The sequence below is a fragment of the Canis lupus genome, chromosome 38, assembly GCF_003254725.2.
Source record: "Canis lupus dingo isolate Sandy chromosome 38, ASM325472v2, whole genome shotgun sequence".
Taxonomy (NCBI): domain Eukaryota; kingdom Metazoa; phylum Chordata; class Mammalia; order Carnivora; family Canidae; genus Canis; species Canis lupus.
The window spans coordinates 2,920,646-2,946,440 of NC_064280.1; the positions used below are offsets into that span (position 1 = coordinate 2,920,646).

General features: G+C 47.5%; 1 protein-coding gene and 2 long non-coding RNA genes across 6 annotated transcripts; 1 reads left to right on the top strand and 2 right to left on the bottom strand.

Moving 5' to 3' along the window:
- Nucleotides 1-11: 11 nt before the first annotated feature.
- Nucleotides 12-11,765, bottom strand: AVPR1B (arginine vasopressin receptor 1B). Its single transcript, XM_025420666.3, has 2 exons — nt 10,280-11,765; nt 12-6,088 (listed from the first exon to the last, which is right to left on the bottom strand). The coding sequence occupies exons 1-2, from the start codon at nt 11,217-11,219 to the stop codon at nt 5,766-5,768; spliced, it is 1,263 nt and encodes a 420-aa protein (XP_025276451.1). The 5' UTR covers nt 11,220-11,765; the 3' UTR covers nt 12-5,765.
- LOC112642915 (uncharacterized) lies at nt 11,651-25,709 on the top strand. Of its 4 annotated transcripts, none has more exons than XR_004812696.1 (4): nt 11,651-11,784; nt 12,334-12,488; nt 17,767-17,897; nt 25,095-25,709. It is a non-coding gene; the product is annotated as an uncharacterized LOC112642915 (long non-coding RNA). The 4 variants fall into 4 exon arrangements; XR_004812695.1 differs by lacking the exon at nt 11,651-11,784 and adding an exon at nt 11,896-12,018; XR_004812694.1 differs by lacking the exon at nt 11,651-11,784 and having other exon boundaries at nt 11,896-12,488.
- On the bottom strand, nt 17,731-23,645 carry LOC118353546 (uncharacterized). The gene is made up of 4 exons (XR_004812697.2): nt 23,114-23,645; nt 20,375-20,586; nt 19,591-19,660; nt 17,731-17,847 (listed from the first exon to the last, which is right to left on the bottom strand). It is a non-coding gene; the product is annotated as an uncharacterized LOC118353546 (long non-coding RNA).
- Nucleotides 25,710-25,795: the final 86 nt, after the last annotated feature.

Consider the following 25,795-nt stretch of genomic DNA (forward strand, 5'->3'; position numbering starts at 1 on the left):
CTGGAGCACAGGGGGCAGCTTTCATCTTCCCAGGTTCCTCTTCCCAAGATGATCTGAAGAAATGGTTCTGGCTTCAGTGTCTGGGCCTGCGCAGTTTTGCCAGTCTACGTGTCCCTCCACCTTTTGCCTACCACTGTTGTTACTTTCCTGCTATAATTTGAATATTTGTGCCCCTTAGAATTTAAATGTTGAAATCCTAACCCCAAGGTGATGGTATTAAGGATGGGGCCTCCGGGTGTGATTAGATGGGGAGGGTGGTGTCCTCATGTATGGGATTAGTGCTTTCATAAAAAAGACCCTGCAGAGCTCCTTAGCCCCTTTTGCTTTTTGAGAATATAACCCATGTAAAGTCTGGGTTTCTGGTTGAAACCCAGAAGAGGGTCCTCACCAACCGTGCTGCTACCCTGATTTTGGACTTCTAGCGTTCAAAATTGAAAGAAATAAATTTGTGTTGTTTACAAGTCACCTAGTTCATGGCATTTTGTTATGGTAGCTGGAATGGACTAAGACATCTTCTTAGGAAGCTTTTCTTAATAGAGAAAAAGAGATTTTTATTGATTAGGGAGGCAGAATGAGGAATAAACACCAACAATGTCACCACCAAAACACTGCCTTTGTATCTAGAAATGAAACTGCTTCTTATTGATCTCTTTTAAAAAGGAAAAAAAAAAAGGAATTTACAGGTATGTTGAAGAGGTTCAGATGAGTCACCATACACACTGAGTCTGGGCAGGGACACCTCTGAGACAGGTCCAACACCAAGAGAGGGGACAGCTAAGGTAGCGTGGATGGAGTGCCTGCTTTCTGCAGGATTCTGGAAAGGCCCTGGGATTTGGAGAAGCATACATATAAAGAACACTTGAACATCTGGGTGGGTGAGGTCAAGGCACTTCAGACCCAGTTGCGGGGACAGGCAAGAGCATGTACCAAACCTGTGACAAAAAGGAACTAACACAGAGCAATGAAAACAAACCCTAGAAGTGTTTGGGCAGAATGGGTATGGAGTGTTAAGATCAGATGTCATCAGACTAAACATCCCAGAGAAGGGTGATTTCTGACCTCAGTTTAGAAAGATGGCTAAAAAATTGATTGATAGGAGAAAAGGCAGAGGGAAAGGGAGCAGGCCCACCTGATGCAGGCTCTCCATAAATGCTCCAGGGACTGACCTGTACAGAACTACAGGAGAACTATCTGTGACTGGGCCCCTCGGAGTGGGGAGTGATGTCGGGGAGCACAGGGGTCTGAATGCTACTGACCATCTAATCAAGGTCTGTAATGAACTCTGCTGTGATTGGCTTCAAAAGTATGACATTTGTAACAAATGAATACTTCATGGAGGTTAACAATATCTGGGGATGGCATTCTTAGAGAACACCGTCTCTGCATGCAGTTGAACACGTGACTCTACCCAGTGAGTAATAGAGACTGGGCTGACCGTCGGTGACGCAGAGGACTTCTCCGATGCCCCGATAAGGGAAGAGGCAAGTTCATCTTATGTCCTAAGGAGTTTGGGCCAATAAGCTGATGACTGAGGCCAGCTAACAGTTTGAAGTGATCCTCAAATTCATTGCTAACCATGTTGCTAGAAATAAAATGTCCTTTTGTATGTAATATCTCCGTGAACTTAGAAGGTCAGCTGTGTAAATCTGTACCAATGGTTGCTTGTATGAGTAATTACTTTTCGAGGAACTCAGTGTTCAGCAAAACGAAGTCACTTTCTTCCATGTCGTATGCCATCGGAACATCCAGGGAATGACCGAGTGCCCCACTCTGGATTCCTCCATGAGTGTGCACTGGATAAAGATCTCTTCCAATTTATCTTACAGGGGCACCTGGGTGGCTCAGTCAGTTAAGCATCTGTCTTCTGCTCAGGTCATGATCCCAGGGTCCTAGGATTGAGCCCCATGTCTGGGTCCCTGCTTGGCGGGGAGTCTGCTTCTCCCTCTGCCCTTCCCCATTCCCCACACCTACTCATTCTCACATCTCTCTGTCTCAAATAAACAAATAAACAAATAAGTAAAATCTTTTTTAAAATTTTCTCTTACAAGATACAGAGAAGCTGATTTGCTACTAGCAACATGTAGATGGTTGATTACACATCATTAATGTACTGGGACTAGATAGTGGACCAGAATAAATGTGACTAGTCTTCAACGGAGTCGTAATCTAAAGGAGCAAGCATCCAAATGCCCACTATTACTGCAGTAGAACTCCGTGTGGTATTACGGGCCATCGGGACCTACTGGGGTGAGGAGGTGTTTTACGTCCGCCATCAGTGGGTTTTTTGCTCCCGAGATCAGGACACATTTCTGGGACCAGCCGGACTCTCAAAAGGCCTCCTTCCGGGCAGCCCTGGTGGCCCAGTGGTTTAGTGCCACCTTCAGCCCAGGGTGGGATTCTGGAGACCCAGGATCGAGTCCCACGTCGGGCTCCCTGCATGGGGCCTGCTTCTCCCTCTATCTGTGTCTCTGCCTCTGTCCCTCTCTCCCTCTCTCTCTCTCTGTCTGTCTTTCATGAATAAATAAAATCTTTAAAAAAAAAAAAAGGCCTCCTTCCCCATGCCCCAGTATCTAAATTGAACACATTATAATAACTCCAGCTCCTCTGTGTTTTTGAGCTCTCTCAAACACTCATCTTTTCAGGCAACAATTTCTACATTTGGTCCCTCACCTTGCCTTTGTTCTTTGCCCTTTCTTGACAAATATATCCTCCATGAGAGAGAGAAGCATGTGTTCAGGTTATCTCTGGAGAACTGGGTCAAACAAGGAGCCAAGACTCCAGAACTGTAGGGAAAGGTAGCAGATACTAGAGTGAGAGGCTGCCGGCTTCCCCAGCCTGCCCTGGGGGTCAGCTCAGCTTCACTCACTTTCAGCTCCAGACTGCCACCGTGTGGCCCCAGGGCAAATGCCAGGACGCTCCTGTTTTGCTCTTAAGTGGGTGAAGGTCCCTCCCCATCCCTCAAACTCTCTTCCACATCACTACCCTAAGCAAGGGGAACAAATCTTATTTCAGCTTGAACATCCTGTTGTCACTGCCCCTAGGAAACAAACATGGCCAGACATTTCCTGGTTATGGAGTTTTATTGGTCACTTTCAACCCCATCTCTGGATTCCTCACCTAGGAGTGAGCCACTGCAGCCTGGGCTGAGTCTCGAGCTCCTTGATAAATAAAAAGACCTATTTACATACAAAACACAGACACAGACATCTGGAAACATACTGGCCTATATACCAAACGACATAAAAAACCCTTCTGAGAAATCTCCATAGTCAACCAATTCGCCTCCTGCCATCCTCTGTCCTGCCCACCCCTACCCCCTACTCCCACGGGGGTTCTAAGGGATTGAAGTATTTCATAGAGTCCACAGGATGGCACAAACATTTCACAAAAGTGCCCAGCCCGGGGACAGCCTGGTTCCACTCCTCCTAGGGTTAGCTGTCAGAAATGAAAACAGAGACCCTCCTCATGCTTCCCACAGGAGCTTACTCACCAGATGCAATCTGGAGCCAGGCCATGGTAGACTGTCCTATAGTCCAAGGTCTTATAGCAACCCCCACCCGCAACAAAGTAGACATTATTGTTTCTACTGAGCACAAAAGGAAATCATTGAGCAGAGAGATTAGAGGACTTGCCCAAGATCCTGTGAGAGCAGGACTCAAACCCAGGGCTTTGGAATGCAAAGCTGATGTCCCTTCTCCCTCCTGGTCATCACGATGAGCCATGGTTTACTCGGCACTGACTAGGGCACGAGGGATGGGATCCGTGGTGAGAAAGGCAGGGGCTTGGCTTATGTACACAGGGCAGGAGGACCTTCAGCAGCTCATGCTGACAGGGGAGGCCCCTGAGCCCAGCTCCACCAGGACAGATGCACAGGGAAGGAGCAGTTGGATGTCAGGGACTGATGTAGGCAACAGAACGTAGTGAAGAGAGGCTGTGGGCCCTCACGTCTGCCCTGAACCTGGGTCCCATTAGGGTCTGTGTCCCACTCCCTGGTTCCTTAGCACTGAAGGCTTGGGATGCTTTGCTCTCTCATAACTCAGCTTAGGTTCTTTTCTTTTAAGGAAGCCGAAGAAGGCTTCTCAGAGCTGAGTGACTTCTTAAAGCTCAAAGTTGCAGTCATTTCCTACAGCTTCCCTCAGAGTGAAGGGCAGAGAACCTGTTCCCTGGAGCTGCTCTCAGGAGCTGTTTGTTAGCCTGGCGGCCTTTCCACTGGTAGACAGCTCCTGAGTCCACCAACCACTTTTACGTCCACAGTCCTATTTGACCTCATAACAGAGATGAAGGATCAGTCGACATCCTCCCCATGTCGGTTATCATGGTGGCAGAACCAAGACCCGGTTCTCCTGACTTTCCAGCTGATGCTCTTTCCACTGCCAAGACCATCTCTTAGTTTAGAACCAGAATTCGGGTGGGGAAGCCACCCCGAGATTTAAGTCCCACTGGAGATAATGAGGAGGAGCAGGGCAACGTCCCAGAGTCTATCTGCTCTGCTGCCTCTCCCACTTCAGTAGCACTGAGTTGAGGGCAAAAGTAGACAGTCTGGCCATTGCAGGATTCACAGCCACCAGAATTGAGTCAAAGGGTATAAATGTCATTGCCATGAGAATCCAACAATTCTTCTAGAGCTTGCTGGTTAGAAAAGGCTCTGCTGTAACCCCAGGCCCCAGTCTTGCAAACTCACGACAGGGTAAAGCTGGGAAAGATCTTTTGGATCATCTCTGTCCTAATAAGTGAGAAGACAGAGGCCCAGAGAAGGGAGGGGACCTTCCCGAGGTCAGAGTCGTGTCTCAGATCCTGGGCTCTTGACTTCATCACAGCATGCATGGCTCATAGGGAAGCCCTGAAAAACCTCAAGGAAATCCAGAGCCATGATTCAGCCACATTTTCTGTAAGGTTGTTTCCTCTGGGCCAGCCCCGAGGAGGGCGAAGTGCAAATTCCCTTAGAGAAGGAAGGAGAGCCACCAACGAGTGCTGCCTCAGAGGCTTCGCCCACTCTTAATCTTACTGTGATCATTTTCATCTTCTTCTTTCCTCCCTCCTTCGCATACTCCCTTCCAGTGGGTCACACCGATGAGTCTACTTTGCCCTATTACCTGTCCTGTAAAGGTGGATGATACGGGGAGAAGGAACACGAGCATTCGTGGAATTTTTACTAGCTGCAGGTGCTGTACCAAATCCTGCATCTCCCTTCAGTAGACAGGTGGGCACAGCAGGCAAAGCCGAGGTACCTGTTCACCCACCCCTCTTTGGTTTCCTTCATTAAAGAAGCCTCCCGCTACAAAACAAACAGACAAATCCAGGATGGAGATAGAGAAATAGGATCCTTCTCACAGGTTTTCACTCCTCCCCTCTCCCGGCTGGCTGGGTGTGCTAGTCGGGATAGGATGGGACAAAGAGTCAAGGCGGGAGACCGGCCTGAGTCCCGGTCCTCTGTGAACCCCTGGTCAAGGCCGTCCTAGGCCTGCCTGAGATCTGGGGCACCACATCCACCACATGGGTGAGTTCCAGGTACACTGTAAATGTGCGGGATCAGGGAAACAGAGGCTTGACTCTCCCCGATTTCCAGGGTGTGAGACTGCGAGCACACGAGGGTCCGCCGGCACACCAGAGGCACCTGTAACATCAAGGGCAGGGCAGCCATTCTGGCCTCAAAGTGGTCTCCCCCGAACTCCAACCCCAGCCCCCCCAGCATTTACACCCAGTGCTGAGATGAGCAGAGATCCTCTGCTAGCCCCATGGGCGCACCCTGCTCTGGCGAATGTTCCCTAAAAGGCGACGGTCTCTGTGGAGGCCTCTGCGTCCACCTGCGCTGAGTCTTTGGGTGAGCCTTCAGGCCCGGGGCCCCCACTGAGGCTGGGGCTGAGGGTGAGGGGGGGCAGGCCGCTAGAGCGGGTCAGCAGCGTGGTGCGGCGGCTCGAGGGGCTGTGGCTGGAGAGCTGGGGGCGCGCCTGGGGCCCCCAGCAGCAGGGCAGGTGGCGCAGCGGGCGCGGGCGCAGGTGGCTGTTGAAGCCCATATAGATCCAAGGGTTGCAACAGCTGCTGAGGTTGCCCAAGAGCATGGAGATGGTGAAAGCCACATTGGTTGAATCTGCAGAAGAAGAAGCACGAAAAGTCTTGGAATTACAGAGCTGGATGGCACCTGGGAGAGAGTCCAAGACCCCACTGCACAGAGGGGGGAGACAGAGGTCAGAGATCCGAAGGCGGAGAAGGACTCCCTTGAGTTCTACCATGAGAAAGGGCATAGCAGGGACTTGGAGCTGCCTCTCTGGCTCCAGAGTCCTTCATCTCTGGGTCTTGCTTGTAACTTCAGAATAAGGTTAGGAGCTAAGGTTTACTCCAAGTTGACTTTGGAGGTGTGAACATAGTCTGGGAGAGACCGGCCTGAATAGGAGGTAGTATCTTTGTTCCAAAACTTAGACCTCTAATGGATGGAGATCTAGAATGACAACTTCGGGCTTCCCAGGTGGCTCAGTGGTTTAGCGCTGCCTCAGCCCAGGGTGTGGTCCTGGAGACCTGGGATCGAGTCCCACGTCAGGCTCCCTGCATGGAGCCTGCTTCTCCCTCTGCCTGTGTCTGTGCCTCTCTCTCTCTCTCTGTCTCTCTCTGTCTCTCATGAATAAATAAATTAAATCTTTAAAAAAAAATAAAATGATACAACTTCTGTAAATCATGCAGGGAACATAACTGTGATTCTAGACCAAGTTCAGACCCCTTTGATTCCCATTCTCATTTATGTCAAACAGATGGGTGCATCCTGTCCTCCTTGGCCCTAGGGACAGTCCCACTCATCAGGCAGTGAGCATATGAGACCTGACAGTGCCAGGGCTCTGGTGGGGGCCTGGGTGGGCAATCAGCCTGACTGTCCTGCAGGTGCCATTGCATCATCTCCAACAGCAGTGGATGGGCAGCTTCTAGGTACAGAGCACCCAAGCATCTTATTCCAGACAAATACTTGTTCCACGTCCACAGAGATTATACCCAGGGAAGCACCATCCTGCCGGGAAAAACTAATTTCTCTCTTGGGCAGTCAAAACGTGAGGATGCAGACTGAAAAGATGTCTTCCAGACACAATATTCTTTCTGAAGACTATATAAAGCTCTACATACCAGGAGGAAACTTCCAGGCTGGACCCTGAGTACCCGCTAGATGCACTACATTCCAGCCATGGCACAGGCTGCACACTGAGGTAACTTGTTCTTCAGCAGAGCTTATAGAAATAACTGAGAACAATGTCAAAGCTCTAGTGAATCTTAGGGGTTATGGCATAGACTGAAAGCCAGGTCCACGGACTCTAAGGCAGCAATCCCAAACCCTTGTGCAGTTTCAACCAACAAACTCTAAGGAAGAGCTCCAATGCCTGCTCTGTAAAGCTCTATGAAATCTTTTTTTTTTTTAAGATTTTATTTATCTACTCATGAGAGACACAGAGAGAGGCAGAGACACAGGCAGAGGGAGAAGCAGGCTCCCCGAGGAGAGCCTGATGTGGGACTCGATCCCAAGACCCTGTGATCATGACCTGAGCCAAAGACAGACGCTCAACCACTGAGCCACCCAGGTGCCCCCAGCCCTGTGAAATCTGCAGATACTCTGGTTCCTTGGGCATCTCTCTTCCATAGCCGGGCTGTGAGACCAAGCAAAGGGAAGACACAGGGTCAGAACATTTGAGAGAAGACATGAATCACAGTGGTGAGAAGCTAAAGTCATCTCGGCCTGGACTGACCTATGAGGGCATAGAAGTGGGGGTGTGGTGGGAGCACCTAGAGATGCAGGAAGGACCAGCCTCAACAGCAAACAGAGCCTCCTTCATTTTCCCTGCATTCTGGTCTGCTCCCCAGTTCACAGAATACCGGGGAGCTGTGGAAGATGTGAGAAGTTACTTTGGTGAAGGGGATGGTGTTCACCCTAACCACTCCATCAACACATATTCAATGCCCAGATTAGGCCGGGGACTGAGGGGATCTGCAAGTGCCTTTGCTTGGGAAACATCTGTTTGATTTGACTCCCTCTGAGCCAGGCCCAGCGCAAGGGCTGGAAATGTGGCCGGAGGAGCAGGGTCTGCAGAGGCTCCACCTCTCAGCCCTTGAGGGCAGACCCATACTGTACCCTGCAGGAACTCAGCTGACAGTTGTAGGGAGGGCAGCAGGAGCAAGGGCAGGGAGACAGGCAGGCCAACCAGAGACTCAGGGACGAGAGGCTAGGAGGCCAGCATACTATGGAGAGGAACTGAGTGTACTGGAGAGTAAGTATTTTAAAATAATGGCTCTCAGCTCAACTAGAAGGCCCTCAAAGGGCTTCCAGTTTTCTGGGAGAGCACATTGTCTGTAAGGTAACACTTCATTCCTGCTCTCCTTGCTCAGAGAGGCCATTGGTAAGTGGAAAATCACTCTATGCAGGTGAGCAGGTGAGGCACAAGTATGTACTGAGGGGCAGCCTTGTGATGATAGTGACACAGCAGGCCTGCAGGGAAGCCTGCACTGGCCTGGTGGCCAGGTCTCCATCCTCTTGTGGGTTTCTCAATGAAGGATCAAATGACTACTCACCCCTCCTCCCCCCTGCCACTGGCTAAGCTGGATTATTGAAAGTAAAGCCATGTCACAGCTAATGTTTGGACCGTGGGGATTCGAATCCTGACTCCATGTCTTACTCGTGGTGGCACTTTGGAGATGGCCCAGTTATTTCACCTCTCAGAGTCTCAGGTTACTCACACGTAAAGCAGGAGAAGGCTACCACTAAGTACCAAGGACTGGATGTGCTGCTTGGCACTAGGAAACCCTCCTCCTTTCTGTTCTGTGCTTGACTAGAACAGGGAGGTCCCTATAGTTGGTTAGAATCAATACGTTTATTGCTTAAAGGGTAATTTGCAAATAGCCTCTTGTCCAGAGGGATGTTCCAAAAAAGGAGGATAAAACAGGACTGTAATAGTTTGGTATTGTTTTCACACTTCTCTTGCAGAGTTGTGCTCAATTCATGAAGAGTCTGGCCCTACTCTCTCCAGAAAAGCAAAGTATTTGGCTTGAGTGTGTCCTAGGATAAACAAAATGAGATTAGAAACAAAAGCATAAGGGAAGGGGGAACTACTCCCTAGAAGCTGGTAGGAATTGGTAGTCTGGATCTGCTGGTCAGCAAACTGTCAGGAAGCTTCCAGGAGAATCTATGGATAGGGCCTCCCTAGGGTAGTTACATGCGGCACCCATTGTACATCCTGGGCTATGTGCATGACAAGCACTGTAGAGCACACAGTCACCCCTATTCCCAAACACTCAGATGAATTGACTTGCACTTGTCCCCATGTCCCACTCTACTTGGGAGCAGAAAAGGGTGTCTTTGAACACTACTCTTCGACATTTAGGCTGCCCAGACTCAGCCCTACCTTCCTGAGTACACACCGTCCCCAGGTGGCTAGACCATCTGGCAGTGTCTAAAACTTAGGAGGCTTCCTTCTACCTCACCGCAGAAAAATGACAATAGCAAGACCTCCCAAGTGCCACCTGGAGCATGGTGTTCATGGAAGATCCCAGGATCCCATTTTGTTTTTCACATAGGAGGAAGACCCGGCTTCTCAGGACATTCAGAGCCAGAATTCTGAACAGAGTAGGGGGTAAGGGAAAAAGACGAGATAGCAGGCCTAGGTTTTACTTTTCACTTCGCCACTCCCTAGCTGTGTGGCCCCGGGCAAGTCACATTTCCCCTCTGAGCCTTTCTTCCACATTAGCAAAATGAAAGGGCTGAACTCAAAATTTCAGAGCTGTCATGTGCCAACAAGCTAATCAGTTGGAAGTAGCTGTTGAGAAGGAGTTCAAAGTCATGCCCAGGCTCAGGAAGGTAGAGGGCTGAGAGACACAGCTCTCAGCTGTGGTCACGAATTGTCATCCTGGACAATTTGAAAATTCTTTTCAATTCAGCCATTCCATGATTCTAATGCTCATCTATGCAACTGGCAGTTAATTGGTTGGCCGAATCTGTCAACAGTCGTATTTCATTAAGGCCATGTAACAATTTCAAGCGTTTATATTTATTTATTTAAATTATTTTTGAGCATTTAAATTAGGTGCCCAAAATTTAAAATATGGAAATCTTACATAAAAGATACATGGCATCTGCGGGCTGCCCGGGACTTATAGCTACCGCTTTTCACGGGGGATAGGCACCACCTTTCCTAATTCCTTCACTCATCTGCTCCCTGCCCAGCCCTGGGAAGCTGAAGAACCCTATCCTAAGCCTGCTCTTCTCCTCTCCTTGCTCTTTTCTGCCCCCACTCCCCCACAAACACACACTCGCCTTCATCAGGAGCGTTCTTGTCCCACACGGACCACATCTGGACGCTGAAGAAGGGTGCCCAGCAGGCGATGTAGGCCAACACAATGACAAAAGTCATTTTCACAGTTTGGATCTTGGCCCTGGAGATGGTGCTGATGCTGCTGACTCGGGACGGCAGCCCCCGAGTGGCTGCGGCTGGGCCAGAAGGCAAGGTCCTGTCCCAGGCCCTCCAGCCTCTTCCTTCCACCTTCCGGGCCTGCGTCTTGACTTTTAGGTTCTTACAGATCTCATGGTAGATGAGGCTGTAGCAGGCTGTGAGCATGGCCACGGGCAGGATAAAGATGGCCAGGGTGGTCCAGGTGATGTAGACCCGAGGCCCCCAAGGGAAGCGGAAGTCTGCCCAGCAGTCCAGCACCCCGGTGCCCTCGATCACTTCCCGCAAAGAAAAGATGAAGACTTGAGGCAGGCTGAGGACGGCAGCCAGCAACCAGGGAGCGGCGATGAACGGGTAGGTGGACTGACTGGGTTGCTGGAGGCTGCGCAGAGGGTGACAAACAGCCAGGTAGCGGTCCAGCGTCATGGCCAGCAGCATGTAGGTGGAGGCAAACATGCTGAGCACCTGGAGATACTTGACAGCCCGGCAGAGGAGGTCAGGGCCCTGGAAGCGGTAGGTGACGTCCCACAGCAGCTGGGGCAGCACCTGGAATAGTGCCACGCCCAGGTCAGTGAGGGCTAGGTGCAGAACAAACAGGTGCACGCGGGAGCGCTTGCGGCTTGGCTGTCCCAGGGTCAGCAGCACAGTCAGATTGCCCCCTGTCGCCAGCACCAGGACGGTGGCCAGGACTCCGATCTCCACCTTGGCCAGCTCCTCATCCCGGCCCAGCCAGGGTGTGGTGGCATTGGGGGCAGAGAAGGTGCCCCCGGGAGTGGAGCTGGCAGCCCAGGTAGGCCCAGAAGTCATGGTTGACTTTGCTGGGAGGGAAGAGGAGGAGGTAGAGAGAGGGATGGATAGTGTTGGGGGTGGGGGGGAGAGTGGAGGGCTTTGATGGGTGAATTGGAGTGGGAGGCTTCAAGGTTTTAGGAGGGGAGAAAGAAGACAATGACAGGGAGAAGGTGAAAATAGGTAGAAATGGTTAACAGGATCAGAGAGAGAAAGATAAGGAAGGAGAAGACGCTGATCACACAGTGTGGAGGTAAGACCTAGGAGCGAAGAGAAAGAGGGCTCAGGGATGGAAACAAGGTGTCAGGAAAAGAAGAATGGATGAGGCTGTGCAGGATGAAGCTTCTGGAAGGGAAAGGAGCCTGGGGAGCTGCTACTACTTCCCAATCCATTCCAAATTCACTTTCTCCCAACTTTTCTGGAAGCCGAAACCCATGTCCCTAAGCCTGCCTGGAGGCGAGGTTGGGGCCTTTGGCATCGGCTGCTGGGCTGGAAGCCCCAGGAAGCCCGCGGGGCGGGGAGCTGCGGCCAGGGGGCCCCCGAGCGCAGCCACCGGAGCGGAGCGGGTTTTATGGGCTCGCAGCAGGTGCCCAGCAGCCCCTGGGTGCGCGGGTTGGCTCGTGCAGAGGGGGGCGGAGTGAGGCTCCCGGGGCTCAGCCCGCAGGAGGGCCAGAGGCTGGGGGTGGGGGCGTGGGCAGGGAGGAGGGCAGCGGGACCGCCAGCTGGGAAACAGGAGACGCTCGCCAGGGCGTGCCAGACCCCGACTCGCAGACACAGGACCTCCCCCGCCCCGGAGCCCACGGCCTATCTCCCGAGACAGGTGCTCACGCAGGGAGTAGGGGGGTCAGTCCCCGACGCGGGGCCCCTGAGGCTGGCCGCACTGTTGGCGTGTGCCCTGCCCCAGGCTCCGTGTTAGCTCCAGAAGGGTCCAGACTCTGCAGGGCTGGCCAGGTGGGCGAGTGGGTGCCCCCTTTGACAGCAGCCGCTGGTGGGAGACGTGGAGCCCTGAAGCAGGAAGAAAACGCAAGCCCGCGTGGAGAGGGAGGGGTGGTGAGATAGCAGGGACTGGAGCTGAGAGCCCGGGGCCCTGGGTGGGAGGGGCCCACCGGAGGAATGTCGCTGTGTGTGTCCCTAGAAGTCTCAACCCAGCAGTTAACCACGGGGGAGGCAGGATACAGGCCCAGAGAAGTGGCATGACTTGCTCTAGAAGATCACGGAACCAGGATGCTGGAGAGGCAGGGCTGGACCCTCGCAAGGAGCGTTTCCAGGAGCAGACTTGACCAACGCCCGGTATGTGAGAGACGCTGGTGCTCCAGGGGACAGATAAATCCACAAGGTGGATTATTGGAGTAGATTAGAAGTTGATTAGGAGTGACAATAGGGTCCGCCACCCTCAGAAAGCACAAGACCTATCATTGCTCAGAGGTCCTCTTGTCTCTTCCTTTAATCAAACCAGATGCCCCTTTACATTGTCACCCACCCACCCAGCAATTACCATCGCCCTGGAAGAGGGGTTGCCTCCTAAACACCTGCAAATTCATGGCCACTGCATCCCAGTGCCGTGGTTCAAACACCATCTCTTCCCCAAAATACGGTAGCGTCCTCCTGCGCTCCACCTTCTTGAGGATTTTGCTCTCTATCACTGACAATTTTGTCTCTCTACTGGTTCATTCCTGTCTGCAGGCAAACAAACTCTAGCATTATCCATTAAAAAAAAATGTCATAACCTTCCTCAGACACTACATCTCTACCTCCAACTTCAGCAATCTCCTCCCCTTCACAGCAAAATTTCTATAAAGGGCTGTCTAGCTGGTCTCTATTTTCTGATTCCCATTTATTTCTTGATATATTCATTAAAATTATATATATTTATAGGTTTTAAAAATATTATATATTACATAAATGATATCATACTAGAGATGGCTCTCTAGAACTTATTTTTAAAATTCTACTTGATCTTTCCATGAGGGTACATAGATCTAGTTCATTCAGTTTAATTACTGTGTGGTATTCAACCGTGTGACTATTAACACATTTAATTATCCCCAACCCTACTTTTCTCATTGAATTTATTTCCAGCTCTCTTTTTTTTCTTTTGCTATTTTTTAAATGCTACAATGAATATTCCACGTAGGCCTCCCTCTGTTCATGTGTGAAAATTTCCTTGGGTGTACATCTGGAAGTACAGGCTGGGTATTAGTATTCTTGGGTCACACAATGTATGAATTTTCAATTAGGTAGGACCATGTCCTAACTTTTATCTCTAAGTGTGTTGTATTGATTTATTCTCCCACTGGCTGTCCTGAACTTTCCCGACATCTTCACAGCCAGACTTTTCATTTTCATCACTTTGATTAGTGTGATATAGCATCTCATCTTGCTTTTATTTTTTATTTCTCCGATGCCTAACTATTGGGGATATCTTTCCATATATTTATCTGTGGTTTGGGTTTCCTCTTCTGTGAATTGTTTCACATCCTCTGCACAATTTTTTATTAGGTTGTTTTTCCTACTGATTTGTAGGACTTCTCTACACATTCTGATATGAACTTTTATGTATTCTGATATGTCACAGATATTTTCCTCTATTGGCCACTTATCTTTTAACTTTGTTTTTGTTTTTGTTTTTGTTTTAAGATTTATTTATTCATGAGAGACACAGAGAGAGAGAGGCAGAGGCACAGACAGAGGAGAAGCAGGCTCCATGCAGGAAGCCTGATGTGGGACTCAATCCCAGGACTCCAGGATCCTGCCCTGGGGTGAAGGCAGGCACCAAACCACTGAGCCACCCAGGGATACCCCCATCTTTTAACTTTGTTTATGGGGTCATTTGTGACAGAAAAAATTTAAAATTTTATGTCATCAATACTTTCATTTATCATTTGTACTTTTTTGTCTTGTGTTCCCTATCTCAAGAACAGAGGTATTCCTCTGTTTTTTTTTTTTCTAATATCATATTTAGGTCTTTAATCCATCCAGAACTTATTTTTGTATGTGTGTCAGGTAAGAATCTAACTTCATTTTTTTTCCCACGTGGCAAACCAATTTCTTCATTTATTGAGTAGTACATCATTTCTCAACTGTCATCTGTATAATAAACATATCAAGTTCAAAATATATATGAGCCTGTCTCTGGGATCTCTGTTCTGTTGCATTGTTTTATTTTCTTTTTTTTTAAATTTTTTTATTTATTTATGATAGTCACAGAGGGAGAGAGAGAGGCAGAGACACAGGCAGAGGGAGAAGCAGGCTCCATGCACCGGGAGCCTGATGTGGGATTCGATCCCGGGTCTCCAGGATCGCGCCCTGGGCCAAAGGCAGGCGCCAAACCGCTGCGCCACCCAGGGATCCCTATTTTCTATCCCTGCTCTAATATTTCACTATTTTAGGCACTAAAGCTTTGTATATGGTAAACTCATATATGGTAAAACTTAATATGATAAAACTAAGTCTGACTCTTTTTCTTATTTTCAAACTGTTTTTCACAATTTTAAAATTATGAATTGAGGACAGCCGGGTGGCTCAGCAATTTAGCACCACCTTTGGCCCAGGGCATGATCCTGCAGACCCGGGATCGAGTCCCACATCGGGCTCCCTGCATGGAGCCTGCTTCTCTCTCTGCCAGTGTCTCTGTGCCTCTCTCTGTCTCTCTCTGTCTCTCATGAATAAAGAAATAAAATCTTTAAATAAATAAATAAATAAATAAATAAATAAATAAATAAATAAATAAATAAAATTGTGAATTGATATCAGTTTGTCTGTTTTCACAAAAAAATCTGTTAAGCTTTTGGTTGGAAGCATTCAGTTTAGAGAATAACTTGGGGAGAATTCACATTTATGATTTTAATCAGATCTATTTTTATGTTCTTCTATCATGTTTTATGATTTTCCTCATAAATATCTCATCTTTTGTTAGAGTTCTTTATCTATACCTAATAGTTTCTGTTGCCACTATATACAAAATTTTGTTTTATCACATTTTCTGGTTAGTTCCCAGCATATGGAAACAATATTTATTTTTGTGTCTTGCTCTTATGTTTAGCAATTTTGCTACAAAAAATTATTAGTAAATTATTTTGGATTATCTGTGCATTTAATATTGTCTGCAAACAACAGTCATTCTTTGTCTTTTATTCCTAGTCCATTTCTTTTTTCTTGTCTTATTGTAATGGCTAAGATTCCAGTAGAAAGTTGAAGCGCAGGCATCATTGATATTTCTGCCTTTAATGAGATTGCTTCTTAAGTTTTACCATTAAGTATTATATTCATGGCAGTCCTCTTCACTTTTAATTTTTAAATATACTTATTTTTACATGTACATAGTATAAAAAGTCAAATGATTCTATAGTGATTGTTATGAAAAAAGCAATCCTTCCAAAATTGCTCTATTGTTTAACTCCCTAAAAGTAATCATTTTCTTCTATTTTAAAAGTTTTTTATTAAATTTTTTTAGCCATATAAAAGTAGAGAGACTAGTACTTCATAGGAGAACATAGTTGTTCCTCTTTCCTTTTTGCAGTTGCTTGTCACTCCAATTTGTGGACCTACCATACTTTATTCATCCAATCCCTTTTGATGGGGACTTTGATTGTATCCAGTCTTGCTATTACATATAGTGCTTCAAAAAATTGCCTTGTATATATTTCTTTCTATATTTTGCCAGTGTATCTCTGTGGTAGGGTTCTAGAAATGAGATTGCTGGGTTAAACATTAACAGTTTTACTATATATTGCCAAATTCTCCTCTCCAGGGATTGGGCCAAATGCAAGTTGGCCCAACTTGCATTCCCACTAGGAATGTATGAGGGTACCTGTTTCTTTATAGTCTTGCCAAGAGTGTGTTCTTAAATTTTGGATTTTTGCCAATCTGATAAGATAAAAATAGTATCTCAGTATAGTTTTAATTTGTGTCTTTTATTATGAGTGACGTTAAGCACCATAAGGTCAAAAGCTGTTCTTTTTTTAAAGATGTATTTATTTTATTTGAGAGAGAGAGTGAGAGAGACCATGCACAAGTAAGGGGAAGGGCGGAGGAAGAGGAAGAGAAGCAGACTCCCTGTTAAGCACAGAGGACTGGAGCAAGACTCAATCTCATGATGCTGAGATCATGACATGAGCTGAAATCAAAAGTCAGCCGCTCAACCGATCCACCAAGTGCCCCTGTCAAGAACCATTCTTATTTCTTTTTCTAATGATTACTGATATCTCTAATGAATTTTTCTGTGATTATTGGTCTTTTTGTTTTCTCCGTTGGAAACTTTACATCCTTTGGTAATGAACCCTTATCTGACATTTAAATTGGAAATACTTTTTCTCATTTTGTCATTGATCCCTTTACTTGGTTTATGGTATTTCTTGGCAGAGGCCACCCTTTTAAACTTATTATTAGATTTATTTGCTATCAACTTTCATATTTCTAAATAACAAAATACACCGTTCCTTCTTCAGCTTTGGGTTTTAAGCATTACCTATTGGTCTTCCCTTAGGTAGGTGAGCATATAGTACCCTTTTAACACAGACTTGCCATTCACATACATACTTACTATATTCCCATCTTCCCGATGTAGTAATGGGAACAGTGACTTGTGGGTGCCCACTGGAAACTGACCTTGCATAAATTGAAAGTTGAATCTTTAAGGAATCATAAAGACTTGTAAAGCCTTCTACCAAAAATATTTTAAAATTAAAAAAGACATGATTTGTCCTCAAATAATTTAACCTAATCCTTTACAAAAGGATTTGCTTCCTTGAATTTGAATGTTGGTTTCTGTATTACTAACTAGTAGACTAAGATACAGAGAAATCAAAATCAGAATTGGTAAGTGTCACTTCAATTAAAGAAGAAAGAACTGTTCTATTTCCATACATTCATCTTGAACACAGCATTTTCAGGAATAGAGCTATCATGAGAAAGGAAATTTGTTTCTTAGAATATATATTTGACAGTATTTCTTCTCTAAATAATCTTCCATTTTGGGTGAACTCAAAACCCTTCCTGCATTATTACTAGCCAGTGAAGTGTGGGGCATGTGTCCCTCTTATGTGACACCATGACCTGGGCAGAAGTAAATGGATAAGGCCATTTCTCTCCTGCAGTTTCTGGGTGCCTGGACTGGGGGCGGGGGGTCTCTCCTGGGTTGGGACTCAGAACACATTGAGTTACTTGCCAGAGCTGGGATTTCATAGAGATGCCTGGTCCCTTCTCATCATACTTGTCATCTACCAGGCCCTCACCTTTCTGCCTGCCTGGGTAACCCTTGATTCACAATCCCATAAACATCTAGATGGAGGAAGTGGTCTGGGGAAGATGGGCCATTACTGGGACTAATGCATCTTTTACAGCCGGGAGCAGGCCTTGCTGTTGCCACTGTCTTCTGTTAAGTTTGATTAACTCCGAGATTGATGGAGAGCCGATGAGTAAAAGGAGTACATATAGAGGACAGGATGACAGACTAAGCAGTATTGATTTCAAGGACTCCCAGAAAGTCTCTAGTTGTTCCTCTTGCCATAAAATAGCTTGTACAATCACAGAATGTTGGAGTTGAAAGGGAATTTATTTTTTGTTTCAGAACCAAGAGGCTGAAAAGTGATGGAAAGGACCTCAAAGACTATCAAGTTCCATCCTCCCATTTTCCGGAAGAAAGTCCAACCTGAAAGCCAAAGATGCAAGTGAGGGTCTCAACACCACATGGCTATGAAGGTGAGAGTCAGGACCCAAGCCCACTCATGTGCTCTTTTCCCCATCTTTTCCTCAGAGCAGTGATTCTCCACTCTGGCTGCATATGAGAATCTCCTGAACAAAGTAAAATGCCTAGGGCTCATCCACAAAGATCGGATCCACTGCTGTGAGGCAAAAGTTTCAGCATTGAAACTAAAAGGCCAACTCCGTGCTTGGTGTATACTAGAAGCTCAATAAACTTGTTGAATGTGAATTCACAATTTAATGGGCACAGATGTGTAAATGAGATATCCCTGCCAGTTAATGTTCCTTCATTTTTTTTACTTTACTTTAGAAATGTTTAAATATTCACAAAAGTAGAGAGAGGGGTATAATGGTTTGCATGGTATATAATCTGACTTTTGACAGGTTTTCTGGAGAGTAGAGGGAAGGAGTGACTCTAATGCCACTGAGAATTCCAACAGCCCTACTAGGCCAGACTCAAGTTACCTGTGTGCAGCATCTTTGGGAACCTCTCAGACCACATCCCACTGAACATGTGGCTGTGAGAGGTACAGGTGTGGGGATCCAGTGCCCGGACATCCTGGCACTCAGAAACCTCGAAGGTAGCTAAAAATGAGTGGCCCTTCATATGATCCAGTGCTACCCTTGCCTGGCCCCAGGGCAGAGCTTAGCTGCAAGGGAAGAGAGGCCTACTTAGTGCTGGATGGTATCCCAGGTGCTGGGATTGAGTCTCCAAAGGGTGCCTGGCTTTCTGGCATGGCTCTTAGAACAGCAGATGACTCTGTCATGCTCAAATAATACCGCCCTTGACTCCCTTTGCAGGTTGGTTGACACTTCTCCTATTAGTTATCATCAGTTCATGAGAAAGCTTTAGTTTTTCTTTTAAGCTCATTGTAGCTCTCAGATCTCCACTAAGTTTTCCTGGAATTTAATAAAATGGTGGCAATGACTCCCAGAGAATCAAGAGCACAGCATAGCTTTCTAGTTTCTGGGAAAGGTGGTTCCCCTCTGACTTAGTAGGCCTGACTGCTTGAGGCTAGGAGCCCTGGAGGGAGCAGCCCTGGGGGTGGGGACAGGAGTGGGGAGGGGTACAGCTGCTGAGTCCCAGAGGCAGGGACTGTGGAGAACAGCTGCTAAATGCCATTTGCTTCTCCGGTGCTCCCCTTGCCCTGCCCCAGAGAAATAGCATCAAGATGTATCGTTAAGAAGTCCGATGTACCTGCCCCACCACCCGCTTCAGCTCACATGCAAGAGGGGGGTTTGCGCTCATAGCCCTCACAAGCCTATTTCCAGCCATCTGCACTGTTTTCCCCCATCCTTCTTGCCCCACCCTCCTACCATGTTCCCTGGGTACTACCACCAGGCCCAGCACCCCAAGTACCCCCACAGCTAGTTTTACTGCCTAGGTTGGGCCGGTGGATGGGTAGATAGTAGCCCACATTAGAGACACTCCTCTCCATTTTTCTTCTCACTCATCAACACTTCCCAATTCTGTGCCCCACCGGGAGGTGGCCAGTCAGGGAGCCCATTCATGTTGCTAATGTGTACAGGTAGGTCGTGTGAAAGGGCCAAGGGGTCTATTATTCACCCTCCATGACAGTATCCCCAGCTCTTACCACGTTCTTGGCACGTGGTAGGTGCTCAATAAACACCTGCTGGAAAGATGCATCAGGAAAGATCATTGGCTTCGAAGCTGGGAAACTTGACTCACCTCTTGTTACTGTCAGGAGTTTGGCGCTGTGCCCATGATGAGGTCACCTCCTCACTCTGGCGTCAGTTTCCTGTCATGTAAGGTAGTTGAATTGGTTGAACTTGAGGGTACCTGCAGGGCGTCTTTTTTTTTTTAAGATTTTATTTATTTATTTATGAGAGACACACAGAGAGAGGCAGAGCCACAGGCAGAGGAAGAAGCAGGCTCCCCACAGGGAGCCCAGTGTAGGACTCGATCCCAGGACCCCGGGATCATGACCTGAACTGAAGACAGATGCTAATCTGCGGAGCCACCCAAGTGCCCTACTGAGCCACCCAGGTGTCCCACCTCCAGGGCCTCTTTTATGACTCTCTGGTAGGACAATTCCACCCTCTCCTGACCCATGCTGAGCTATTCCAGCTAAATATTACCCATCTCAGGACGGAGATAAGTTATCAGGAGATAACTTACTTTTAAAACAGACCATCTGAACAACAGTACCTAACCCAAGAAGGAGCTCTGATTCTGAAAATTCAGAGCCGAGGAGGCCAGGAAATTCAAAGCCATGATGAGCCAGATTAGTTCTGTGGGGACAGATCCTGAGCCTGCGTCCCCATCAGCCCCTGGTTTCGGCAGCGGCCCCACAGAGGACAATCTGCATGTCACACAGCGGCACCAGGCTGCAGGCTGTTGTGGGAACTTGGGGCAACAGAACTCATCCTGAGAGGCCGTGCCACCCCACAAGATGCCTCCCACCTTGACCCTCACCGGTGTCCCCTTCCCAGAATCAGACCTAAATTCATACCTAGATCGAACATATTTCATTTTGGTCACCATTGAGGCAGAGCTGAAGGAAAAACTGCAAGAAGCAGAACGAGCATTTAGCAGAGCTCGACACCGGGCCAGGGTGACCGGGACGTGACCGGGACGGAGTCCGAGCTTACGGACATCACACGGGGTGTGCGGTGGGCGTCCAGGCCATCTTCTCCAGATGCGGGGGAGCAGGTGGTTCAGCTGCTAACGAAACGAGCACAAGAGCCCCAAGCTGACATCCTGGCCTCTCGAAGCCCCCTCTAATGAGCCCCCTTTTCTGTTGCCTGATTATTTATTCTGAAACACGGTTCCCATCACGACCTTTCCCCATGCACATAGCCACATGGTTTCCGGCTTATTAAATCACATCAAATTTCTTAAGCCTGGCCCCTGATGCTGTTGTTTGTGAGCCTTCTGCTTTGCTAAGGCTGGTTTTCCATGGCATTTCCCGTCCACACTGCTGCCCACGCCTTGTCCCACACCTTGGCTTTGACGTTCTCCTCACTTGAAGATGCTTTCCCCCGCCCCCCTCGATTTACCCGAATCCTGCCAGCTTTCAGGGCTCCCCTTGCCCACAGCTCTGAACTGCACAGCTCTGAACTCATCCAAGGAGGAAAGGGTGACCATCAGTGTGCATGCGAGCCTCTCAAAGCAGCAGAGCACAGTGGGCCCCAAAAGCAGCTAGGCAGGGATCCTCAGGAGAGGAATATTTATGAAGTAGAAGAGTGAGAACACAGAGCAGAGGCCACTCTGGCTGGGCACCTTATAACAAATCCTAGCACTCAGTGGGGTGACTTTGGAAGCAAAACAGGGAAGTCAGCACGTCCACTTGGAGGCAGGAATGACACCCTTGTCATGCAACCAAGCCTGTCAGTCCTGTGACAGGAGAACCTGTAAGGAGTGGAGGACAGCAGGAATGAGTGAAGGAGGGTGGGCAGAGATGCCAGCCAGGATCTGGGAGCCACTTGGTGAGCATGGGGAATCCCAGAGAGGGAACTTCACCAGGTGACCAGAAGGACTGCAGTTCTGCAGTTCAGGAGTATAGGTGAGGAGGACCCCCAAGGTGAGCAGAGATTTCAAGCCTGGGATTACAGCAATTTTGCTGATGGGTAGTCTGAGCCAGGGAGTTGTTTTTATTTCTGAGCTTGTAACGTTGATTGATCAATGAAATGGAATCAGTGCCTGAGGCGGTGTCAGTTACCTTTAAAGACTCATCTTTGGCTGGTAATGACATGAATAGATCATAGAGCCCCCAACATTTAAGGCCTGTTGGGATATTCATACCTATGCCAGAAAAAGTCAGTCCATGAGCTCTTGGGACCAGAAGGGTCATTTCCTACCCCTTTAGGGAGCACCTTTAGACTGAGCTTTTCTTCCCTCTTTAGGCTCTTTCTCCTTTTGGAGCTTCATTACAAACGTGCCTGATGGTTGACTCTGGAATAAGTGGTTATGTTTCATGCCCTGTTTTTTTTCTTTTTTTAAAGATTTTATTTATTTATTCATGAGAGACACAGAGAGAGAGGCAGAGACATAGGCAGAAGGAGAAGCAGGCTCCATGTGGGGAGCCCGATGTGGGACTTGATCCCAGGATCCCAGGATCACGACCTGAACCGAAGGCAGACACTCAACCACGGAGCCACCCAGGTGTCCCTAATACCCTGTTTTTTTTTTGTTTTTGTTTTTGTTTTTTTTCCTAACTGCCTTTCCTTGAGTCATTGTGATGTCATGGAAGGTAGGCAGGTAATTTCCTTATCTATGAAATGGGGACACTTAATACCCATTTGCAGGTTATTAAGGATTATACGTGCACGGTGCCTACCAAGGCTCAGTACATAGTAACTGCTCAATGAAACACACACTGTATTATTTTTTAATGTTGTTGCTGCTCTCTGCTGCACCTTCCGGCTCTGGCTCTCTTTTCTCTTTTTAGAAAGTGAACATTCAGGAATGCCTGGGTGGCTCGGTAGTTGACTGCCTGCCTTCAGCCCAGGGTGTGATCCTGGAGTCCAGGGATCGGGTCCCACGTCAGGCTCCCTGCATGGAACCTGCTTCTCCCTCTGCCTGTGTCTCTGCCTCTCTGTGTGTGTGTCTCTCGTGAATAAATAAATAAAATTAAAAAAAAAAAAAGAAAGTGAACATTCAGATGGGAAATTAGGGCCTAAAATATATTTCCATCAACTATAGCTACTTTTGGCATTGTGCAGTGGAGGGGCAAATAATGGTGGGGCAGGCAAAGATGGGAAAGACTTAACGGCCAGACATCACTGACAACACCGTTTGCCTCTGCAGTACCACCTTTCTAATCCCCCAGGGGTGCAGTGGAAGCCATTGAGATGCCCCTTCCTCCTTTTTTCTTCTCTGAATATTTTTAAAAATCACTTCAGCATGAGATTAATCAATACTCTACTAGATTCTGGGGTGAAGGAAAGGGGAAGAAAATCTTTTGGGGGCACCTGGGTGGCTCAGTCAGTTAAGCATCTGCCTTCAGCTCAGCTCATGATCTCGGGAGCCCTGGGATCGAGCCGCATTGGACTTCCTGCTCAGCAGGGAGTTTGCTTCTCCCTCTCCCTCTGCCTTACGCCCTGCTTGTGCCTGTGTACTCTCCCCTCTTTCTTTTTCATAAGTAAATAAAAATTTTTGTAAAAAGAAAGAAAATCTTTTCAGGGCAGATAAAGTACAGACAAATTCATTTCAGAATGACTCAACTTTTATCCATTTATTAGGTCCTTACCAGATTTAGAAGATAACGCTTCTCAGTTTGTAGTGTAGTCTATAGACCTCTGGCACCACAGCCTTCTGGGGGGACGTGCCTGGAAATATAAGGTGGATTCCCAACTTCATCCTGGTCCTACTAGATGAGAGTCTTTGGAGATGAGAAGCAGGCAGTTACATTTGGAATGAGTTCCCCATCAAAGTCTGAGAGGCACCACGACATAGGAAATATAAAGAAGTGTAGTTTATGCCTTAGGCAGCTTGCCATGCAGGTGGAAATGACCAAAAAGCAGGAAGGTAATATAATCACTGTGTGTTTTAGAAAGATTATTCTGGCAGCAGTGCACAGGATGGCCCTGCGAGGGGTGTTAGAAGCAGGAGGTCTATTCAGAGGTGTTGGCAGTAAGCCTAGCCGGAGATAAGGGCAGGGGTGCTGCAGAGGAGGGACAGATGCCACATGTCAGCCCTCGTCATAGATGTGAGTTTTTTTTTATGGCAGGTGGTCACCAATTCCTTTTGGTTGCTGGAAAGCTGTAGATGACAAACATATAAAAATAGTCCAAAAAAACACCAATTCCATTTATGCTAGCAGAGGCCCCAAGCCCTGAAAAGATGACGGTCTGGCTTCTCTGGGTGTAATCCAAAATAAAACCACACTGAAGGTTCACATGGCTGCTGACATTTTAAAAACTTTCTAGATTCTCCAGTTGTAGCTTTCTGGACACATTCATTAGAGCTGTGCTTCTCTTCTCTTTTTGGTTTCTGCTTTGCTGGGCCCTAAGTATGGGCTTAGTCTTTCTATGAGGTTATCAGAACCAGCAAGGGAGGCAGGCTAGGAGGGAGCAAGTCAGGAAGTACTTTGGGAGGGGTGGGTGGTGGTGAGCTTTGAGGCCGATTTAACATGGAATGATGAACATGGGCTAAAAGCAAGAATGAGGAAACTCATTGTGGGAGGTGAGATGACCTAGCTGAGGAACTGCAGCTTCTGGATAGAGCTGAACTGTTCTAGAATCTAGAAATTGAGCTGGGTGAAAAATGGGAGCATTCTTCCAGAGTGGGGACAGGCTGTCTCTGATCTTGAGTTCCACTGCTGTCAGCATGGGTGCACGGGCTCTGAGACCTCAGAGAACTGTGCCTCTGAACTCAGGGGAAAGGTCAGAAAAAGCCACAGGCTAAAATGAAACCAAATGAGCTACTGAAAATGCACACTTGGCCATCTTTAGACATTGTCTTAGGCCATGCAATGAGCCTGAGTTGGAGACCCAAATACACAGTATCTATAAGTATTTATCTATCTTACTAATATTTAAAGGGCCCTGCTAAGTTCTTTTTTAAAAAAAAGATTTTATTTATTTATTTGAGAGAGAGAGAGAGAGAGAGAGTGTGTGCGCAGGAGCACAGGGAGGGAGGGGCAGAGGGAGAAGCAGACTCCCAGCTGGGCAGGGGGTGTGCCCCTGGGCTCGATCCCAGGACCTCAGGATCATGACCTAAGCTGAAGGCAGACGCATAACCGACTGAGCCATCGAGGTGCCCCAGCCCTGTTACGTTCTATAGTTAAAAAACAACAAAAATCTGCCTGGTTTTTTTCTGCCTATTTTATTTTTTAAAACTAGTATTTTCTAAAACATTTAATCATGGGATCCTTTAATCATCCAAGACAGAAGTTTCAAACTGACTGCCTGACTGAATCTGGCCCTGGTATGTTTTGTTTATTTAGTGGAGCATTTGCAAAAAAATTTAAACTGATTGCTGCCATTAAAAAATCAGGTGATTTCACCTAAAAATCCAGATTCCCAACTTCTCTTGAAAAAAATCAGATCTGGTCATTTCAGGACCTCATCCCCATGTGGCCACCCACCTGCTGGAGCTGAGCGCTGATCATTTTGAGAAGGGACATGCCCCCTTCTGTTTGCCAGAGTCCCCAGGGCTCACCATCATCCCCTCACGCCCCTGAGCATCAGCTGCCATTTATCCTCACATCTGTGCTATTTTTTTCTTAGGAAAGAGCGCTAAGAAGCATATTTATACTGAAGCTCCGATTGAAGTTGTTCTTTTATCCAGCCTGCGTCACTCCTTTGTACGCACACCTGGCCCTGTGACACTAAGTTGGGAGCCCTGTTCTAACCTCTGTTATCATCACACAGCACCAGAGGGAGAGGAGGGCTGCCAGGCTGCATTTGCAACCAGTCCCTCTGTGCATCGGTACAGAAAGGCCAGAACTATGAGAGGATAAGAAGCATGGCATCGAGAACATGGTCAATAATATTGGAATAACCTTGAATGGTGACAGATGGTGGCCACACTTACCGTGGTCAGCATTTCATAGTGTATAGAATTGTCTATACTGTGTTGTACACCCTGAAACTAATATACAATGTGTCAACTATACTTCAATTAATTTTTTTAATTAAAAAAAATGCTAGAACTGGTGCATTAGAGACCCTTGGGCAGGGAGTTTCCCAGATGGTCATTAAGTCATCTACCCCCCACCTAGAATCTCAAGACAACCTCAGGAAAGTACAATTGAGATGAACAAAGCTGTAATCTTCCGAGATGTGTTATATGGCTACCAAACAAATAGGTGTTTAGAAAGAAGCATATTGTGAAAAGAGTCCCCCTGAGGTATTCTATGTGTGGAAAGATCTGAGTGGAAAAATCCGTCTCTTCGCAACCTGAGTAAAACCTCCTTCGCAGCCACCCC